Source organism: Somniosus microcephalus, chromosome 26 (genome assembly GCF_052327205.1).
Source record: "Somniosus microcephalus isolate GS21.2 chromosome 26, FLI_Smic_1.0, whole genome shotgun sequence".
NCBI lineage: Eukaryota > Metazoa > Chordata > Chondrichthyes > Squaliformes > Somniosidae > Somniosus > Somniosus microcephalus.
Window position 1 is genome coordinate 41367180 of NC_141012.1, and position 18905 is coordinate 41386084.

Here is an 18905-nt window from a genome sequence, read left to right on the forward strand (position 1 = left end):
CTGTACATACTGACTTCTCCATTACTGCTCACTGGGCAGCAATGTAGAGCAGAAATTCAACCAGATTTCTCCTCCCTCATTCATGGTAATTGTAGCAATTCTGCCTCTACTCCGACTGAAACCTGGGACCTTGTTGGTCTCCGTGGTTCACTTCCACACCGGGCAGTGCCGATTACCAACCAAACCATCAAAGGAGGCAGCGGCGATAGTATATATTTAACGGTGAGGCCTTAAGGAACTAGCACTACAGCTTGCTGGTTCATGTGTGTGGCAACATGCGTAACTGTGCCTGTGTGTCTCTGCCCCTCTGTAATGGAGAGTTAAAAATAGCATAGTCATTGGCCCTTCTGCTGCTGATGGTATTCTCAAATGCCAACCGTTTGACCTTCAGCTTACAGACAACTTTAGAATCAGCCTCCTGCCTCCATCAGGCAGTCAGGGGGCAGTGCAGAGAGGTCACTGTAGTGCCGAGGCCAGAGAGTGGATACCAAAGGCGAAAGAGGTATTAATGGCTCCACCACTGGGCTTGCAACCTTGGAGTTTCTTTCTAAATGACAATAGGAAAACAATTAGGAGATGGCACAGTGGGTGATAGCACTGCCCTTTCACAACGTGGGTTGGTGCTCCATCCAATGCAGCCGAGACAGAGAGACAGGTCCTGTGTCTCTCAACAGCTGCCGAGATCCAATTAAACTGGCTCGGGCCACAGCACAAAGGCTACCCACGAGGAATGAAAGGGACTAAATAAATATGGAGAAAATAAATAAAAGGAAAACAAATCAAAAGCTTGCTGTTTGATTTTTTTGAAGCTGATTGTTAGAAACATTGCACTGAAACCAAAGACTATTATACAAATTGTGTGTATTTTAACAATAAAAGACATTACATCAGACGGTACATCAGACACAGCCTCTGCTGTCAATGCTTCCTTAATGAAATCCATTTCTCCATAAATTGGCAGCAACCTTCGTTCAAAGTGAGGGGTAAAATTTAGCCATCAGTCTCATAAAAAGGCAGGTCGCACTTTAATCTCTGTGTTGTCAGTCTCTGGGAGCAATGCAGTAGATTAAAGAGGCTCTTTATTCTTCTCCCTGCACTGGGTCTTGTTATTTTACTCCCACACATCGATGGAGCCAGGTAGTGAGCTTTGAAGCAAACACAGGTTTAACCCACAAATTGAATCTAATTTCAGAATTCTCAGGGAACAGTGTTCTCGGTCAGATCTCCTTAAACCTGCAACACAAAAAGGGGAAAGAATTTATGAGAAGTTGGAGATCGGCTGCAGCTTGGTGCCAAACTAGTCACACTTACAAACGTACAGCATTTTTTGGGGGGAAAAAGTGCACAAGATCCCCCTTCTCTTTCCCTCCCACCCCTCATCCTTTGCTTCCTCTGCTCCTCCCTTTTGAAAATATTTCTCCTCTCCCCTCTTGAAAAGTGCTGACTTTTCTGTGATACAGCATCACAGGTGCCATCAGCCCTCTGGCACCTTGCTCAGGTGAACACTTCACAGATTGTCTGCCCGAGGGAGGGACTCAGCCGGGCCCGATTCGGTCCTCACCCCTGCAGCTACACACAAGCAATTTCCAGCGGGAGTCACTGCCCCCCCCTCCCCAGCCCTAGGACATGGGTGCTGAACCCCCCCCCCCCCCACTAGCTCCCCTCGCTGAAATCAGCAAACTCAGCATAGACTGGCGATTTAATCAGGGGCTCCTGCTGTGTGCGACTCAGCACCACATTACACGGTGCGGTTAGTCATCGGGAAGTTACGATTCAGATTTTTATAAAACGGCACTTCTGAAAGAACTGTAGATGAGAGTGCGTTTCCAGGCACCATCCCATCTTGAAGTCCAGAGGCTTCGAGACGGAGCTCCAGTTACTTGTTCCTATTGCCTGAACCCCTCATTGTTACATTGCTTCGTAGCACACTCCCAGCTCTGCTACACTTAACCCTGTAGGTCACGAGTTCCCATCAAGTGAAATCCTAAACAGGAGGTGGAATCACACTCCAACAGTCAAACCTCTGGAGTGACTTAGATACGATTCTTTCAACACCAAAGACACTTTGGATCATAACAGTTCAAATATTTTGTGTAGAGCAAAATTATAAAAATCCATTTTGAAAGGTGGTTTGATTCTTTGAGTACCGGGGCTAAAAGGGTTAAATGAGGACGACAAGTGGCACAGACTGGGCTCGTATTCCCTCACATATAGAAGATTAAGGGGTGATCTAATTGAGGCATTTAAGATGAGTAAAGGAGTTGATTGGGTCGATAGAGAGAAACTATTTCCTCTGGTGGGGGGAGACCAGAACAAGGGGGCATTAGAGCCCGGCCGTTCAGGGGTGATGTCAGGAAACACTTCTTCACAGAGGGTAGCAGAAATCTGGAACTCTCTCCCCCAAAAATTGTTGAGGCTAAGGGTCAATCGAAAATTTTAAAACAGGTAGATTTTTGTTAGGTAAGGGTATTATGGAACCAAGGCGGGTAGATGGAGTTAAGATACAGATCAGCCATGATCTAATTAAATGGCGATACAGGCTCGAGGGGCTGAATGGCCTCCTCCTGCTCCTATGTAACCCGAGCTTTATTATTACAATATACTGTGGCGTTGCCACATTGGGGAAACACTATGTAGATAAACCTGTATAATCCCCTTTTAACTGCTGTATTCCCCTCCCCCCGCAAGACAGTTGCAAGCCGAGAGGAATAAGGCATGTTCAGACTTGCCTGCTGCTGAGAGAAGGAAAACCAATCAGGTTCCAGCAGGTGACCAATCCGTGAGTCATCACAGGCTCGCAGACTTTACGAATTCAGTACTGTATTGTGAGAGTTGGAGTAAAGACCTATTTCTTGTAGCTCGCTGTGTTGCCTATTTCTTTACGCGGGAGACTGTAGTCTCCCACAATACACCAATAAAGTGCAATATTCCCCTGCACAGCAGAGGGAGCCTGTGAGTCAATGCTTTCATTTTAAGCTTAAAAAACAATTCATGCTGGCAAAAACGGAAATTAACCAGACTGACGGTACTGATTCACATGTTACCCCTCAATTCATAAACAAGGGGACACAAAACTTCCTTCCCCTGCCCCCCCAGTGTGTGCTGGTTAAATACTGCTATCCAGACCAGAGAGGATGTGTAGTCTGCATAGGGTGATTTTAAGGCTAAACATTAAAAGGTTTTATAAATTACAACAGCACAGAGACACGCAGTACATCAGAGCCCAGAACACCAGAAGCAATGCAGTCAGAATTATCTGCAGTTCTAACCAGATCTCCTTCACAAAACACAGAACCTCAGACACTCGCCGAGTCATTACTGGGGCCACAGATTCTCATTGTCCTGGCAGGACGAGCATGCCCAGTTATCTTTCTCTGGTTTCTGGATCGGCCCGTGCCGGAGTGCCTGTGGTCGATTTGCGCCAGTAACGGACAGTGTAAGGGGGTTTGCCGAGTCTCGGATTGCCCTGGAGTCTCCGGGGATAAAACATTAAATTTCCCGGATACTGCTGCGAGCGACCATAAGGGCACAAAAAGAGCGTTTTCTTTTTAAACTATTAGTTATAACATTATTGGAGATTTTGGGGGGGGGGGGGGGGGGGGGGGAAGGAAGGCGGCTGTTTGATGGTGGGAGCTGTTAACCTCCATGTGACGAAGCTGCCTGGAATATGTCCAATCAGGGCTGGCAGCCACAGATGTCACCAAACGCCGATGCTGCTCTGATCCAACTGTGACGAGTGGGGTGGGGAGCCTGGGTGACTCTCCCTCAATTCCCCCCCCCTTTGCATTAGGCCTGGCTCTGGTCAAAGCCTCCCCACAGAACCATGCCCTTGAACTGAACTCAGTAACAAGTGGGGAGGAGGAGGCGGAGGAGGAATTTGCCACCATCACCAGACCTTCAACACAGCCGTCTTCTGGGGTCTCCAGTACGAAAGGGGAAAAGGAAACCATCTAGAATCGTGGAGCCGGTACGATAAACGACTCCCTTTAAGCACTTCAGACAAGATGTAATTCAACACACATTACTTCTCAGCCCCAGCGCAGTGGGTCAATGAGAACTCAATTAGGGTCTTCATTCTCTTACCCTCGTTGTCTCATCGGGTACCTACAAATGCCCCGGAGCTCCTTGTACACCAATCTGCTCAGTAACTGTAAAAAAAAAAATGCAAAGAGGAAGAGACAGATTAATATAAAAACATTCTACATGGAGCCCAAATCCTGAACCATATTTATACCCAACAGATTTGGGCATCTAGATCTCCTGCCACCTGCTGGTGAACTCACACATTTACAGTGGGGCAACCTCATTAATGGAAGGACAGCATAATCCAATGGGCAAAACAAATTTTAAAAAAGACTTGCATTTATGTAGCGCCTTTCACGACCACCGGACATCTCAAAGCGCTTTACAGCCAATGAAGTACTTTTTGGAGTGCGGTCACTGTTGTAATGTGGGAAACGTGGCAGTCAATTTGCGCACAGCAAGCTCCCACAAACAGCAATGTGATAATGACCAGATAATCTGTTTTTGTTATGTTATGTTGAGGGATAAATATTGGCCAGGACACCAGGGATAACTCCCCCTGCTGCTCTTCGAAACAGTGCAGTGGGATCTTTTACGTCCACCTGAGAGAGCAGATGGGGCCTCTCACCTGAAAGACGGCACCTCTGACAGTGCAGCACTCTCTCAGCACTGCACTGGAGTGTCAGTCTAGCTTTACGTGCTCAAGTCCCTGGAGTGGGACTTGAACCCACAACCTTCTGACCCAGAGGCGAGGGTGCTGCCCACTGAGCCACGGCTGACACGGAGGCCGCCACTATCATAATTGGCTGCTGCCTCTTGTACACATGGTCTCAACTTCCTACTCATCAATTTTACTTCAAATTGGTTCTCTTTTCAGTCACATTAAAATGCGAGAATATTCAAAATTTGTGCATGTAGCAACAAATAAATCATTTTAAAGCAATGAGAACAGGACAATCTAGTAAGGCATGAAGAGTTAAAACCATGACCTAGAAGAATGGGACTTTCTTGCTCCCTTTAACCCCACAACGTCAATACCATCCACATTCCCCCCTCCCAAAAAACGGTGTGTGGGATAGAACCAGAGGAGAACGCAGGGGGTGGGGCAAGAATATTTTCTTAGAGACCTAACTCCCCAAGTTTTTTTCTCCCTTGCTCAGTCTCCTCGGCCAGGCATCGAGTGTACCTTTACCCCCCTTGTTTGAGGGTGGCCCTTCAAACAGCACTCACCTCATCACTGCCTTTAGGTACAAGGCTGGCCTTTACGTGGCAATTCGCCAAAGTGAGAAAATGCCGGGAGCTCAGAGATATGTGGACGAGGGAATTGCAAGTGAAACCCATACTCCATCAGTCGGCTGCACAGTGAACTGGCACTCAGACACCTCGTTACAACATAATACCATCAAGAAAGGGAATGGCACTTCAAGATCAACCTCAACCCAAACCATTCACTAAAGTGGAAATTCTACCATGCACGTTATATCTTGTACATTAAATGCAATGACTATACTAATAAGATGTCACTGTTTTATATTCTAACCAAGAACAGCAGCAACAGAAAGAGGGGAAATTGAGCCACACAGAGCAGAAAGGTTTGATTCCCATCTGTGCCGAGTTAGATGACCTCAGCTGTCAGCTGTGGCTCAGTGGGTAGCACACTCGTCTCCGAGTCAGAAGGTTGTGGGTTCAAGTCCCGCTCCAGGGACATGAGCACATAATTCTAGGCTGACACTCCAGTGCAGTGCTGAGGGAGTGCTGCACTGTCAGAGGTGCCATCTTTTGGATGAGATGCCCCGTCTGCACATTGATCCCATGGCAATATTTCGAAGAAGAGCAGGGGAGTTACCCCCCGGTGCCCTGGCCAATATTTATCCCTCAACCAACATAACATAAAAACAAATTATCTGGTCATTATCACAATGCTGTTTGTGGGAGCTTGCTGTGTGTAAATTGGCTGCTGCGTTTCCCACATTACAACAGTGACTACACTTCAAAAGTACTTCATTGGCTGTAAAGTGCTTTGAGATGTCTGGTGGGGTGGTTGTGAAATGCGCTATAGAAATGCAAGTCTTTTTCTTTGTTTCTCGCTCGGTGTGGCAGGTTCTGGTATAAATAGTCTCGGAGCCCCAGACTAGGGAGTGGAAAGGGTGGGGGTGAGGCAGGAAAGGCAGCCAGGGTATCCACTCCAGATCTTTATCCCTCCATACGGAGAATGGAGCCTATATGGGCATCAGGCAAGGGCAGAATCTGACTCAGTTGTGATGCCCCATGGTTCAATAGCCCAGTGTCACTCACTGTCCAAGCTCACACGTGAAGAATGACCACTTGGACAAGGTGCTGCCATCGTCAGTGGAATCAGAAACTACTCCTTTGCCAAGGAAGTGTGCGAGGGAGGGGGGTTGGGGAAAAAACCCCACAAAGTAAGGGCTTTTCTGATCGAGGAAGAGGCTATAGAAAAACACTGACATACCAGACAGGCCAAGACATCAGACGTAATCAACATGTAAAAGACATTGTTCCAGTCAGTGAGGAGTCCGGCCAGCAGTGGGCCCAATGCAGCACCTAGAACAGAACACAAACAGCGGAAAAGATCAATACAACCGTCCTACAGTCTCGGCTGCACCTCAGTCATTTGTTGGATGTGATGTCCTTTGAAACATCTAGGGAGGAACAATAAGGTGCTACATAGCTTTTTAAAAAAAATATATATATACTAGCTGGGGGAGCCCGGCTTTGCCAGGGCTGTTTTGGGCCAGGCGGTTTAAATCGAGTCCCAGGCTTTGGGGCCTCTGTGTCTCTCTCTCAATCTGCTGCCGGGCAACATTTCTACCTTTTAATACCTTGAAAGATGAAAGTGAAAGTACTTTTAAAAATAACATAAGATTTACCAAAAACGTTTTATAAGAGATACTAACTTTTTCAAAGCTGGATGAGCAGATTTTGAGCTGGAAGTAAATGGGTTTTTTAGCTTGAGGCAATGGCTGCCAGATCCCAGAGATGAAAACGATTAGTCCCGCCCACAGATGCAGCGATTGGCCAACCATCAGGTGACTGAACTGTAGGATTGGTCAATCGTGACAGCACAGGATTGGTCGAACCTTGACGTCAGTCAATCAATGCTAAGTAGCAGATAATGAGTTTAATTTTGAAGGTTTTTTGCATAAGGCGCGAACAATTTTCATCCGACCAAAAAGTAAATATGCTTACGACCGTTTTGGAACAGTAAGCTTTCTTTCGACGTAACGCACGCGTAGGTACGCTCTATAACTTTCGAGTGCATAGCCGGACAGACGCACACCGGAGGACAGACAGATCGATCCGTTTATATATATATAGATTCGTTCACGGGATGTGGGCAAGGCCAGCATTTATTGCCCATTCCCGATTGCCCTCGAGAAGGTGGTGGTGAGCCGCCTTCTTGAACCGCTGCAGTCTGTGTGGTGAAGGTGCTCCCACAGTGCTGTTAGGGAGGAGTTCCAGGATTTTGACCCAGCGATGATATATTTCCAAGTCAGGATGGTGTGCTGCGAGGTACCAATGTAGGTTAGCAAGGATAGGGGTGATGGTGGAGTTTGTGCAGCGTAGGATATGGGCACTATAATTTTGGACGAGCTGATATGGAGGATAAAGGACAGGAGACTGCCCAGGAAAACATTGGAGTACTTGAGGCTGGGGTATTCTCACTGACCTTAAGTTGTGTTTATTTGCAACAATTAGTCTTTGTTGATATTAAAGGCATTGGCCAACATAAATATAACTACCTTAAACAGCAGAATAATACAAAAGTCCAATTATAAAACAATGCAGCCTCCAAACCATGAGCAACTTCATAGGAGATCTGCTAGTTTGGATTAGATTGAAAAGAAAATGCACGAAATACTGGAACAACAAAGCTCCTTAAAAACAAAGGCTTAAAATCTGCCATTTAATGATTAATTGATTTGATTAACCAAAAAGATGGTCGACACTCATTCTCGTTAGTGTAATTGGGCAATAAACCAGGCCACAGTTGTAGCCCATTAATGTCATTGTCTAGTTAGCCATGTCGACACATGTCAAGTGTGGCGGACTCACCGATCGAGCCTGTTCCATCGATAATTGCTGTGACAGTTGACAGAGCTTTAGCGTCCCCTTTAAGACACTCATGAGTTCCCTGGGGATAAAGTCACAAAGTTAGGCATCTTAGCACAGTCCCTTTGTCTGTTTCCGCACAACTACAGCCCGGCAATATCCTTTTTAAAAAAGTTTTTTGGGAAGCTGAAATTCTTAACTAACCAAGAGAATTCAGTCTTAAAGAAGAGCCAATTATTTCAAGAGTTAATCAGAAGTAAACAGTCATTAACCCACTCCAACTTGCTCCCCGCCCCCCACCCCCCCCGCTAGTGCACAGCGGCTCCTCACCAGATCGGCTGCTACTGCTGTTGTGATCAGTGCATATGGTCCATTCACTAGAGCACCACAGAGAATCAGCATTCCTGTCGGAGAAAGATCAAATCATGTTTTTGAAAAAAACAGAAGAGAAATACTTCCATTTCTATAGTGTCCTTCACTACCTTGGGACGACCAAAAACATTTTACAGCCAATGAAGTACTTTTGAAGTGTAGTTACTGGTGTAATGTAGGAAACACGGCAGCCAACTTGCGCACAGCAAGGACCCACAAACAGCTGTGCGATAAATGTCTAGATAATCGGCTTTTAAGTGATGTTGGTTGCGGGATTAAATATTGGCCAGGACACCGGGGAGAACGCCCCTGCTCTTCTTCGAAATAGTGCAGTGGAATCTTCTACGTTAAACCAGAGTGCGCAGATGGGGCCTCGTTTTAACGTCTCAACCGAAGGGCCACACCTCAGACAGTGCAGCACTCCCTCAGCACTCCACTGGAGTGTCAGCAGAGATGAACTCAAATCTCTGGAGTGGGACTTGAACCCACAGCCTTCTGACTCGGAGGGGAGAGTGCTACCCACTGAACCACAGGTGACACCCATCACGATCAAATAAGCTATTTCTGGCTTTTTTTTTTTGCCAAAACATCTCAACAGGTTTTCACAGCACGATGTTAGAAATTGACAGATTTCCTCTGACATCACCAGAAAAGGGAATAGCTTAGTTCCAGTGCGAGACAGTATTGATTTCAGGAAGATATACTATTAAATTACTCCCCCTGCTCAGTAAACTGTGGAGAGAGACAGAGACACAGACCAAGAATCTTACAGCATAGAAGCAGGCCATTCAGCCCCTCTTTGGTAGAGCGATCCAATTAGTCCCACTCCTTTGTTCTTTCCTCAATGGCCTGCAATTTCCCCCCCGTCAAGTATTTATCCAAATCCCTTTTGAAAGTTACTATTGAATCTGCTTCCAGCTCCCTTTCAGGATTATATACAAAGTCATTCCATGAATATTTCCATGTGCAGTAATCTGTAGCATTATTTTTTCACCCTATTTTTTTTAAAATCGAGCTATGGAGGGCACTCGGTAAATGAAGTGCAGCTCCTCGTTCTCTTACTTCCCTGACGACACGCATTCAAAAACCACTCATTTTAAACTACTTTCCCAAACTACTCATTTGCCCGATAAAAAGGTTAGTCCAACTTTAAATCAGAGGAGGGTATTGGGGGCCAATAAAAGAGCAGTTTATTACTGGTCGGGAGAATGGCTGCCGACAGAGCAAAATAAATTCAATGCAGTAAAGAGAGAACGAACTGTGGCTGATTGGAGGCTGTAGGGCAGGGAGAGAGGCTGATCCTAATGTCAGGATAGATTGCAGCAACATACATTCTTTAGCTGTGAAAGGGGGCAAAGATACCTCAAAAGTATATTTAAAAAAAACTGAACTGAATGTAAAAGCTAAGTGTAAAACACTTGAAGAATTCAAGTTCAGCTGAGACCGTAAGACAAGGGGGCTCAAACTGCAGAATCACAAATTAGGACAGATGTTAGGAGTCAGAGTGTAATTAACACATTGAAAGGACTTCTGGGCCAAATAGTGTAGACAAATACCCTAGAATTTTTCTAACCTTTTGAGCCCCAATTGTAACTCAGGGCTAACACAAGGCCAGGGGGTCGGAAGTCAAGCTCGGGCCGGCTCACAGACACGAGGCCCGGTGGGGGGGGGGTGCCGTTTAACTCCTGGGCCTCATTTAAATACACCAGGCCCGTCTCCCGCCCGAACCTGGCGTCAGGCAAGTGTGGCAGGACAGCGCAGCTCGGGATCCACGGAATGGTCCCCAGCAGCTGGGCAAGGGGGGGGGGGGGGGGGGGGGGGAAGGAGGGAGGAGATGATCTCAGTCGAGGAGGGTGGCCTTAGGTTTTCCTGTGGGGCACAAAGCAGCACTTTTTCGGGTCCTGCTGCTCCTTGGCTCACAGTTGGAGAATGGCTGGTCAATGAAGCTACTAGAGGATGGCCTGCACCCGTGACCCTTCAGGAAAGGAGGAGAGTTAACTGGAAAGTGTTGTGTATGTAACCGTTTACCTTTAAGGGAACTATAGAATGTGACCGTTCGCCTTTAAGAGCACTACTTCAGGGTGGCACTATTTATTGGCTCATGTATACTGTAATACCGATAGTGACCACACCAGTATATAAGGGTTGTGATACGTTAACTAGGGCAGAAATCACCCAGACCTCTGAATAGTAAAGACCTGTTTTGTTTGTACTTCTAAAGTCTCTGAAGTTATTTACTGCACAACCTACAGACTTTACAGTGGCGACGAGTCCGATCGTACCCTGCGGCAAGACTAACCAGTAGCAGAGAGCTTCAAAAAGAAAACACGAGGCTCCGTCTACTAAAGGTATAGTACTTACTGGAAGCTGGAAGATTAACAGCAAAGCTGCGGCAGCAACAGGCACAGATTACCCTGCTACCACATCTTGAGCGAGCCAATCAGCCTAAAACAAGGCGGCCGAAGAGACTGTGAGTAGTTAAAACAAATTAAAAAAAATTAAAAACGGGGTAGAAGTATTTGGAGGAGAAGGGCAAAGCATTCGGGTCCAACGGCGTCGGGTGACAGCCGGACCGCGGGCAATGTGAGAAGCCGTGCAGCAACCGCTGCCACGAAGCGCTGAGCCTGCGAGTAGGCGCGGGAGTGTCAGAGCCGAGAGCCGCGCGAGCGGGGGAGCCAGAGCCGAGCGGGAGGCGTTGCAAGCCAGCGATCGCATCTCCAGATAAGGGCCGAGAGCCGCGAGAGCGATCGGATCTACAGATAAGGGCCGGCAGCTGCTTCGCGATCCAGCGATCGCATTATAGATAAGGACCGCACTCGGGCTGACAGACGGCGTCGGGGGACCGGGTGAAGACCGCCAAGCGCGGGAAAACCGCCATTGAAGTGGGCGGGGAGAGCGAGAAGCGCGGGAAAGCCGCCATTTTTCGGGGAAAACCGCTGAAGAAGAAGGAAGAAGCGGGAAACCGCCATCTTGGAAATTATTAAGAATTTCAGAAAAGTAATAAGATTTTTCAGAAAGGCTGGTGTGTTCTCAAGAAGAGAGAAGAAAATTAATAATAAGTAAAGTAATACTTGTACTGTTCTCAAAAAGAGAAGAAGATGCCTAAGCGAGGAAATATTAATGACTTTAATGCAGAAATAGAAGACTGGGCCACGTATGTGGAACGCATAGAAATATATTGCATAGCCAACGAAATTGAGGATGACAACAAGGCAATAACTTTGTTAAATTCGATGGGAGCAAAAACATACGGGCTTTTGAAACATCTAATAGCACCAGTTAAACCAGTGGACCAGACCTTCGAAGAGATCGTAACAGTGTTGAAGGATCACTTGAACCCCACACCGTTGATGCTGGCTGAACGATTTAAATTTTACGCCAGAACCCAGAGGCAAGATGAAAGCAATGCGGAATACTTAGTCGAACTGCGTAAGCTAGCGAAATACTGCCAGTTTGGAGGGAATTTGACAGAGGCGCTGCGGGACAAGTTCGTATGCGGCTTGGCCAAAGAAGGAACGCAGAAGCGACTTCTGGAAGAAAACGACCTCACACTGGACAGGGCTGTCCTCATAGCTTCATCGCACGAAGCCGCAGCGAAAGGGACGGCGGAAATGCAGCTAAAGGCGGCGGCACTCGGGGTGGACCAAATTACAACAAGCACTCCCAAATGCTACCGTTGTGGAAAGACAACGCACGACCAGAATCAGTGCTGGTTTAAGAACCAAGAGTGCAGGAAATGTGGCAAACTGGGTCACATCGCGAAGGTATGCAGGTCCGGAAAGAAGACCAACAAGCAAAGGAAGCCACCACCACAAGGAAAGTACAACAAGGTGCATCAGGTGGCTGAAAAGAGTTCAGACGAACAAAATTCAGACTCAGACCCAAACAGCCAGGAGCTGGATAGTCTGAGAATCCACCATGTGGGTAAAGTAACTGATCTACAGTTGATCTGGGTCACACTAAAAATAGCGGGAGTCCAAGTACGAATGGAGCTGGACACGGGATCAGCTGTATCCGTCATCAACCAAAAGGACTATCACCGGTTATTCTCTCACATACCCTTAAGAAATACCAAATTCGTATTACAGACATACACGGGGCATTATGTATACCCCCTGGGAAAAATACGAGTCAAGGTGAGAGATAGGGGTAAAGAACACCCACGAATGTATCTGTACGTACTACCTGAGGGAGGACCACCACTTCTGGGACGGGAGTGGATCAAGAAAATAGACATGGAATGGCACTACCGACAAGCAATGACGAGTGAGGACTCGGTGCAGACAAGCAGCTCAGACTCCGAGCCGGAAGACGATAAGTCCAGCTTATGTATGAAAAACAAGATTAACATGAACTCACGGACTAAGGTTGGGAAATCGATGGCGTGCATAAAGACAGAGAATTCTGAGTCTGTTCAAGCTACAGACAGATGCATTACGGAGGAACACCGGGCTAGAACTCAACGTTATGTCAAAGTACAACGACAATTAGAACAGTTGAGTGCCCGTCTCCTACAAGAGATGGAAAAGGTGAAAAAGTTCTGGGACACCGAATGGGAGTCCCTGGAAAGACAACAGAGACAGCTCGCTCAAGCAGAGAGCGACCATAGAGCCATCGTGGCCAAGTACCAATCACATCTCCCTGAGGCTGTTCAGGAACTAGAATATACACAGAACGATCCAAAGGAAGAGGAATCTTCAGGAAGTCAGGATGGTATTCCAGTTCACCTCTACGACTTGTTGCAAGCAGAGTGTAACGAGTTGAAAGAACAGTATGAACAGGCTCGGACTACAATCCTGGAAGGGGTTAACTTGGCAACTTCCGAAAAGCTCGTGTTAGTGAAAGAACATGAACGACTAAAGGTTGACCATAAGCAAGAATTACAAAGTCTGCAGGAAATGTTTGATGAGCTTCAGGCCAAGGCTGACTCATCGTTAGGGATTCAATCCATAGGAAAAAAAATTAGTGGTGGAAGACATACCAGAACAGGGAATACAGGATGTCCAAGAACTCATTAAATTATTAAAGGAAACACAAAATAAATATGAAGCGGCAATGGCCGAGGTCCAACGACTTGAAGAACAGATGCAACTGGAAATCTTTTCAGTGGAAGAAAAGGGAACTGTAAGAAACACAGAGACCGTAAGAATGGGCCATGAACATGAGCTTAAATCGTCAGAGGAGAAGGGTTTGGAGCTCTCAAAAGTTATTGAAATAGCCGAGGTTGCAACACAGACTGAGAAGATGGCAGCAGAGCAACCCTTAGATACCAAAAGTACGCTGACTCATGTCAAGGTTGAACAACAGAACGCTGAAACAACGGCTCCGGTAGAGGGATTGAATAGTCCGATCAATCAATCTCCAAAGGAAGTTGAAGTATTAAAATCACAAATGAGGTCATTAGTAAACAACTTGCTGAAAGCCCAGAAAAAGTTAGAGGAAGCGGAACACGTGAAGAAGTCTCTTCAGGAAAGATGTCTGGATTTGGAACAAAAGCTGGCTGACGTCCAGCTGGGTAGGGAGGACATAGAAGACCCTCTCGCTGGCCTAGCTCAGGACGACTCCAAATATTACTATGTCCTGTCCTGCCCAACTTGTAACTTCGACTCCCACCATACAGAAATCATGGAGGAGCACCGAAAGTCTACGGAACATCGGGAGAAGGTAGCTCTACTACGGAAAAAGGAGGAAGAGGAGGAGGAACTGCGCATGCAGCTGGCAGCTGACAGTGGAGCCCAGAGAGTCTCCAAGAAGCAGAAAAGGAAAAGTCGAAACAGAAGATGACCCATCTGAACCATGATTACCTCTACCAGATCACACACGTGGTCCCTCCGAACGGAGCCAATTCAGTTCGGAAGTTCAAACTGTCAAACCCATGGAAGGACTATTGAATGAGTCACTCCAGCAATGTGAACCGACTACACCACAGAGACTGAATCTATGAACTGTTTTCCACAGAGACTGAATCTGTGATCTGTTTTGACATGAAGTTATATATGTTATTATGTTATGTTAAACATGAAGTTATATGACGTTGACTCCATCGAGAGTATATCTGTAAATTGTTATATGACGTTGACTCCATCGAGAGTATATCTGCAACCTGTTTATATAAAATTGAAGATTGTATGTTTAACGGGATTCTGTAAGTAATAAGCTAGGAAGGGAGGAGTGTTGTGTATGTAACCGTTTACCTTTAAGGGAACTATAGAATGTGACCGTTCGCCTTTAAGAGCACTACTTCAGGGTGGCACTATTTATTGGCTCATGTATACTGTAATACCGATAGTGACCACACCAGTATATAAGGGTTGTGATACGTTAACTAGGGCAGAAATCGCCCAGACCTCTGAATAGTAAAGACCTGTTTTGTTTGTACTTCTAAAGTCTCTGAAGTTATTTACTGCACAACCTACAGACTTTACAGAAAGGAATTAGGATAAAACATTCTACTTCTCTGAAACTACCAGCTCAAACTATATTGGGGGGGGGGGGGGGTGGTGGAATCTAACTTTAATAAGTAAAATGACTTCACGTGACCCAAAGTGCATCTATTACATCCCAAGTGACTTACCTATAATTGTTGCAAGTCCATTTTCCCCAATGTAGTTATAAAGGAACAGCTGGAAGGAGAGCAAAGACATTAGCATCACTGTTGTAAAAAAGGTTCACACGACCCCAAAGGTCCTTTTCCAATCACAAGAAGCCAGGACTGGCACTGGTGGGACTGCTATTGAAAATCACGGGCTACAAATTCCACGTCGGTGCTCCTGGTGCACAACACGAAACAGCACAGCCCGATCCCATCACTCCCCATCCGTTAGAATTGATGCATGAAAAATCATGGGCTGCCGGTTTGGTAATTTGGTGATGCACATTTCCAGTGAGCAGAATTTTGACCCCCCACAACCTCACTGAGGAGATCACAAAAAATGAATCAACCCCTGCCCTTCCTATACCTCCAGCAAACCTCTCAAGTCAAATCCTTGCTTCCATTTGCTGAGCTTTGAACCCATCCCCCCCAACCCCCCATTTTTGATATCGCTGGAGTAGACGATAACACAGTTGGGAAGTTCCACACAAAGTGCCTCTCCAGGCTACCTCTTGGGCAGCTTAAAGAATCAATGTATCTAAGCTCCCATTTTATAAGGTTTTTTCTTTCTCCTTCTTACTTGGGTGTCCCCATGACACCAATCATTCTTGGCGAGAGAGTAGGCAAGCAATCTTCTCCCAGGCATCTGCCAATGATTCACCAAGCACGGATGAAAGAAGGTTCTCTACAGTTTGAGACGGATGGGATTGTGGGGCGGTAACTCTCGGATTTATCCTCTTTCCCTTTTGGGAAGTGTCTGGAGTTCCTACTTTTTGCCTAGTCCAAGACCAACCTGGTGACACTAGGGCCAGGGCAGAGAATGGCACAAGACCTGACATTTCACTTGCTGCTGAAAATTTTGAATAACTCATGTCACAACATCATGACAGAAGAAAAAAATTACTTTTTTTGGTGGCTGGTTTACATTTTAGAAACTTTCAGCTATTCCATTAAACAAAAACATCAAGGCTATCATGTCCATACTCAGGGGTCAAGTCCAGGACGTCTGAGATTTTGCTCTGTCCTTCTCCAGATTAGCATAGTTGAGGTTGGCAGGCCTTGCATTTACCTACCTGTGGCACCTCAAGACTTTTCCTCTATTCTATCCAACTACTCCAAAATCTACATGACTTATTAAAGGGAAGATCCAGGTGCATTCAATGTTATTAGTGTACACTCTGGGACATCCTTTCAATAACAAATGAATCGAGTGCGTGACAGGTTGCCTGTTCCAATTTCTTTCCAGGCAGTGATGTAGACCTATTGCCAGTGATCGTGAATCTCTTCACAGGGAGCCGTGCAGGTGTATGCGAGGGCATACAGTTTCTCAGTGCACTTGCTAGATGGTTGTGGGTTCCAGCGCGAAGAAGAGCCAAGGGGGGTGGGGGTGAGGAGATGCAGCTGGAACCCGTACTCAGGAGGGGTTAGGTAGTGCTGCAGATTCAGGAGCTACAATGTGGATGTAATCACTGGCACACACTTGAATACAGAAGGACAGAGGCCCTTCAGATCAATAAGTTCTTGCGGTCTACATCATTGCTGTATTGTTGGGAGCCATGATAGAACAATTACTTTGATAATGCTATCTCCTACCCTCACTCGCTGCCAGTCTTACCATAGGAGCTGCCAAGATCAGCATAACCCAGCATGTGGTGGCCCTCCTGCCAGTGTAATCAGAGACGATTCCAGCCAGAATCCCACCTGCACAGACAAAAAGAAACAGTGAACAATCTGCACAGTGCAGCGTTGGGCAAGTTACTGTGTACAGCAACCCATCATACCGTACCATGTGTTGGCTGAAAAGAAGCATCTAATTGCCTGGGAGTAGCAGGGGAAATGTCAAAACCATCACGAGGAACAAAAGTATTTTTTTTTTTTTAACAAGTAATCAGTAAAAAGATTTTAAAATGTTTTTTTTTTTTTTTTAAATTTAATTTTTTTTTTTTTTTTTTTTTTTTTTTTTTTTTTTTTTTTTTTTAAAAAGACGAGGTGGGATCCCAAGGGGATAGGATTGGCAATTTGTCGATCTTCAAAAAAAAATGAAGCTATTTAATAAGTAAAAAGAGGCGATTCCTGAAGTGGTTGAGATTGAGATGAGTGATATTATGATGGATAAAAAAAGACATTTTTTAAGATAAGTTTGTTAGGCTAAAGGAAGACAAGGCACCAGGGTCTTGCAGGATATACCTTGGGATCCTGAGGGAGATCAGAGGAAATTATATTTTAGGGCTCGATCTAGTGTGGATCCAGAGGGCTGGAGAGTGACCAATGTAATACTCGTGTTTAAAAAAGGGAGATAGAGCTAATCCAGGTAATGGAAGGCCAGTCAGTTTAATGTCAGTTCTAGAGAAAAGTTTAGTCCCCAAGGATGAAATTAATTGTTTAGCAGACCAAAGGAAAGCTGCAAAGGGATATTGATAAGATGGCGGAATGGCAGATGGAATTCAATCTCAGTAAGTGTGAAGTGATACATTTTGATTTTAAAAACAGCAATAATTATACTCTGAATTGAGTAGGCTCGGTGAGTGGAAGAGTAGAGGGATTTGGAGGGTCAGGTTCACATTAAAGGCAGCACATCAGGTTGATAAGAGTTAAAAAAAATAAAAGAATTCCAGGTTTCCTTACAAGAGGTATAAAATATAAAAGCCAAGAGGTAATGATGAGCTTGTATAAAACCTTAATCAGGCCTCTGTTGGAGTACTGTGTACACTATTGGGCTCCACACTATAGGGAAGTATATAGAGGCTTTAAAGAGGGTACAACATAGATTCACTAGGAGGCTGCCTGGTATGAGGCAATATATAAATAAGACTTGAAAAACTAGAGGTTTTTTTGTTGCTAGAATAATGCAGATTACTGGGTGATATGGTAGAAGTGTTTAAAACCACGAAGGGATGGGACAGTGTAGGTAGAAGCAAACTGTTTCCATTAGTTGATGGGTCTAAAATGAGGAGTCATAGACCCAAGATTATATGCAAGAGATTTAGAACAGAGAGCAAGAGAAACCTCTACACAAGAGGGATGCGAGGCTGTGGAATTCACTTCTAGGATCAATGGCTGAGGCAGAAGCTACATCAACATTCAGGATTAGATTGGATAGGTGGATGAAGGAAGTGGGGAGGAAGGGAAAGAGGAACAGGGCAGGTAAAATGATTAGAACTGCGTGTTAATATGGAGGGTAAACAGAGACAGACTGGTTGAGCCGAATGACCTGTTTCCATGTTGTACCTTCAGTGTACATTAGTTATACCGTCACTCAATGGATAATGCAACTAGGAGTCTAAAAACAATTCCCTTCATGGCGAGATATTGGTTATATTACTATTGTTTAAGGTGGTTACAAAAAGTGCCCCATTTAGCAGAGAGGCTGAGTTTGGTTCTGTGGGGCTTTGCTTCCCAAACAGGCATTTCCTCATCTTAAAAAAAGGGACATCACTGTCCTGTGAAATTGTTAGTGAAGCTTCTTCCTCATTAGCTTTGCAGTGAGGAGCTGAATAAAACCACCATAGCATTCTTGGCTAATCATTTGGTCATACAGGACACCTACAAACAGCATTACTGAGGTGTCCTGGAAAGGTACACGGACATGATTTCACCAATGACCAGCCAGAGCCAAGCTCAGTTATCACAGTGCGAATGGTCAAGGACGGTAGGTAGCACAGCATATTGCTTAACGGGCACCAACAAACACTGAATAAAGTTGATGCCCACAGCCCTTTGGTGGAAAGCCAAGCACAATTAGTGATCTACGAACTCTGAACTCCACTAGATAGGAGCTCAATACAAGGCACGGGATGGAAAAAGACTGTTCAACTCAATAAACCTGCTCCTTCCAAATTACCATGTA

General features: G+C 45.6%; 1 protein-coding gene across 2 annotated transcripts in view; it reads right to left on the reverse strand.

Annotated features, from left to right (window-relative positions):
* Positions 1-844: 844 nt before the first annotated feature.
* The window catches only part of slc37a2 (solute carrier family 37 member 2), an 86550-nt gene continuing 68489 nt past the window's right edge, over positions 845-18905 (reverse strand). The window contains exons 12-18 of one of the 2 annotated variants that reach the window (XM_085968091.1): positions 16674-16759; positions 15041-15089; positions 8425-8498; positions 8098-8176; positions 6494-6585; positions 4084-4148; positions 845-1233 (exon numbers count right to left, since the gene is read on the reverse strand). In XM_085968091.1, the coding sequence (XP_085824217.1) occupies positions 1218-1233; positions 4084-4148; positions 6494-6585; positions 8098-8176; positions 8425-8498; positions 15041-15089; positions 16674-16759 (461 nt within the window). In that variant the 3' untranslated portion in view covers positions 845-1217. Of the gene's footprint in view, positions 1234-4079; positions 4149-6493; positions 6586-8097; positions 8177-8424; positions 8499-15040; positions 15090-16673; positions 16760-18905 lie in introns of those variants that run through there. The other variant, XM_085968092.1, reaches the window with a different exon arrangement.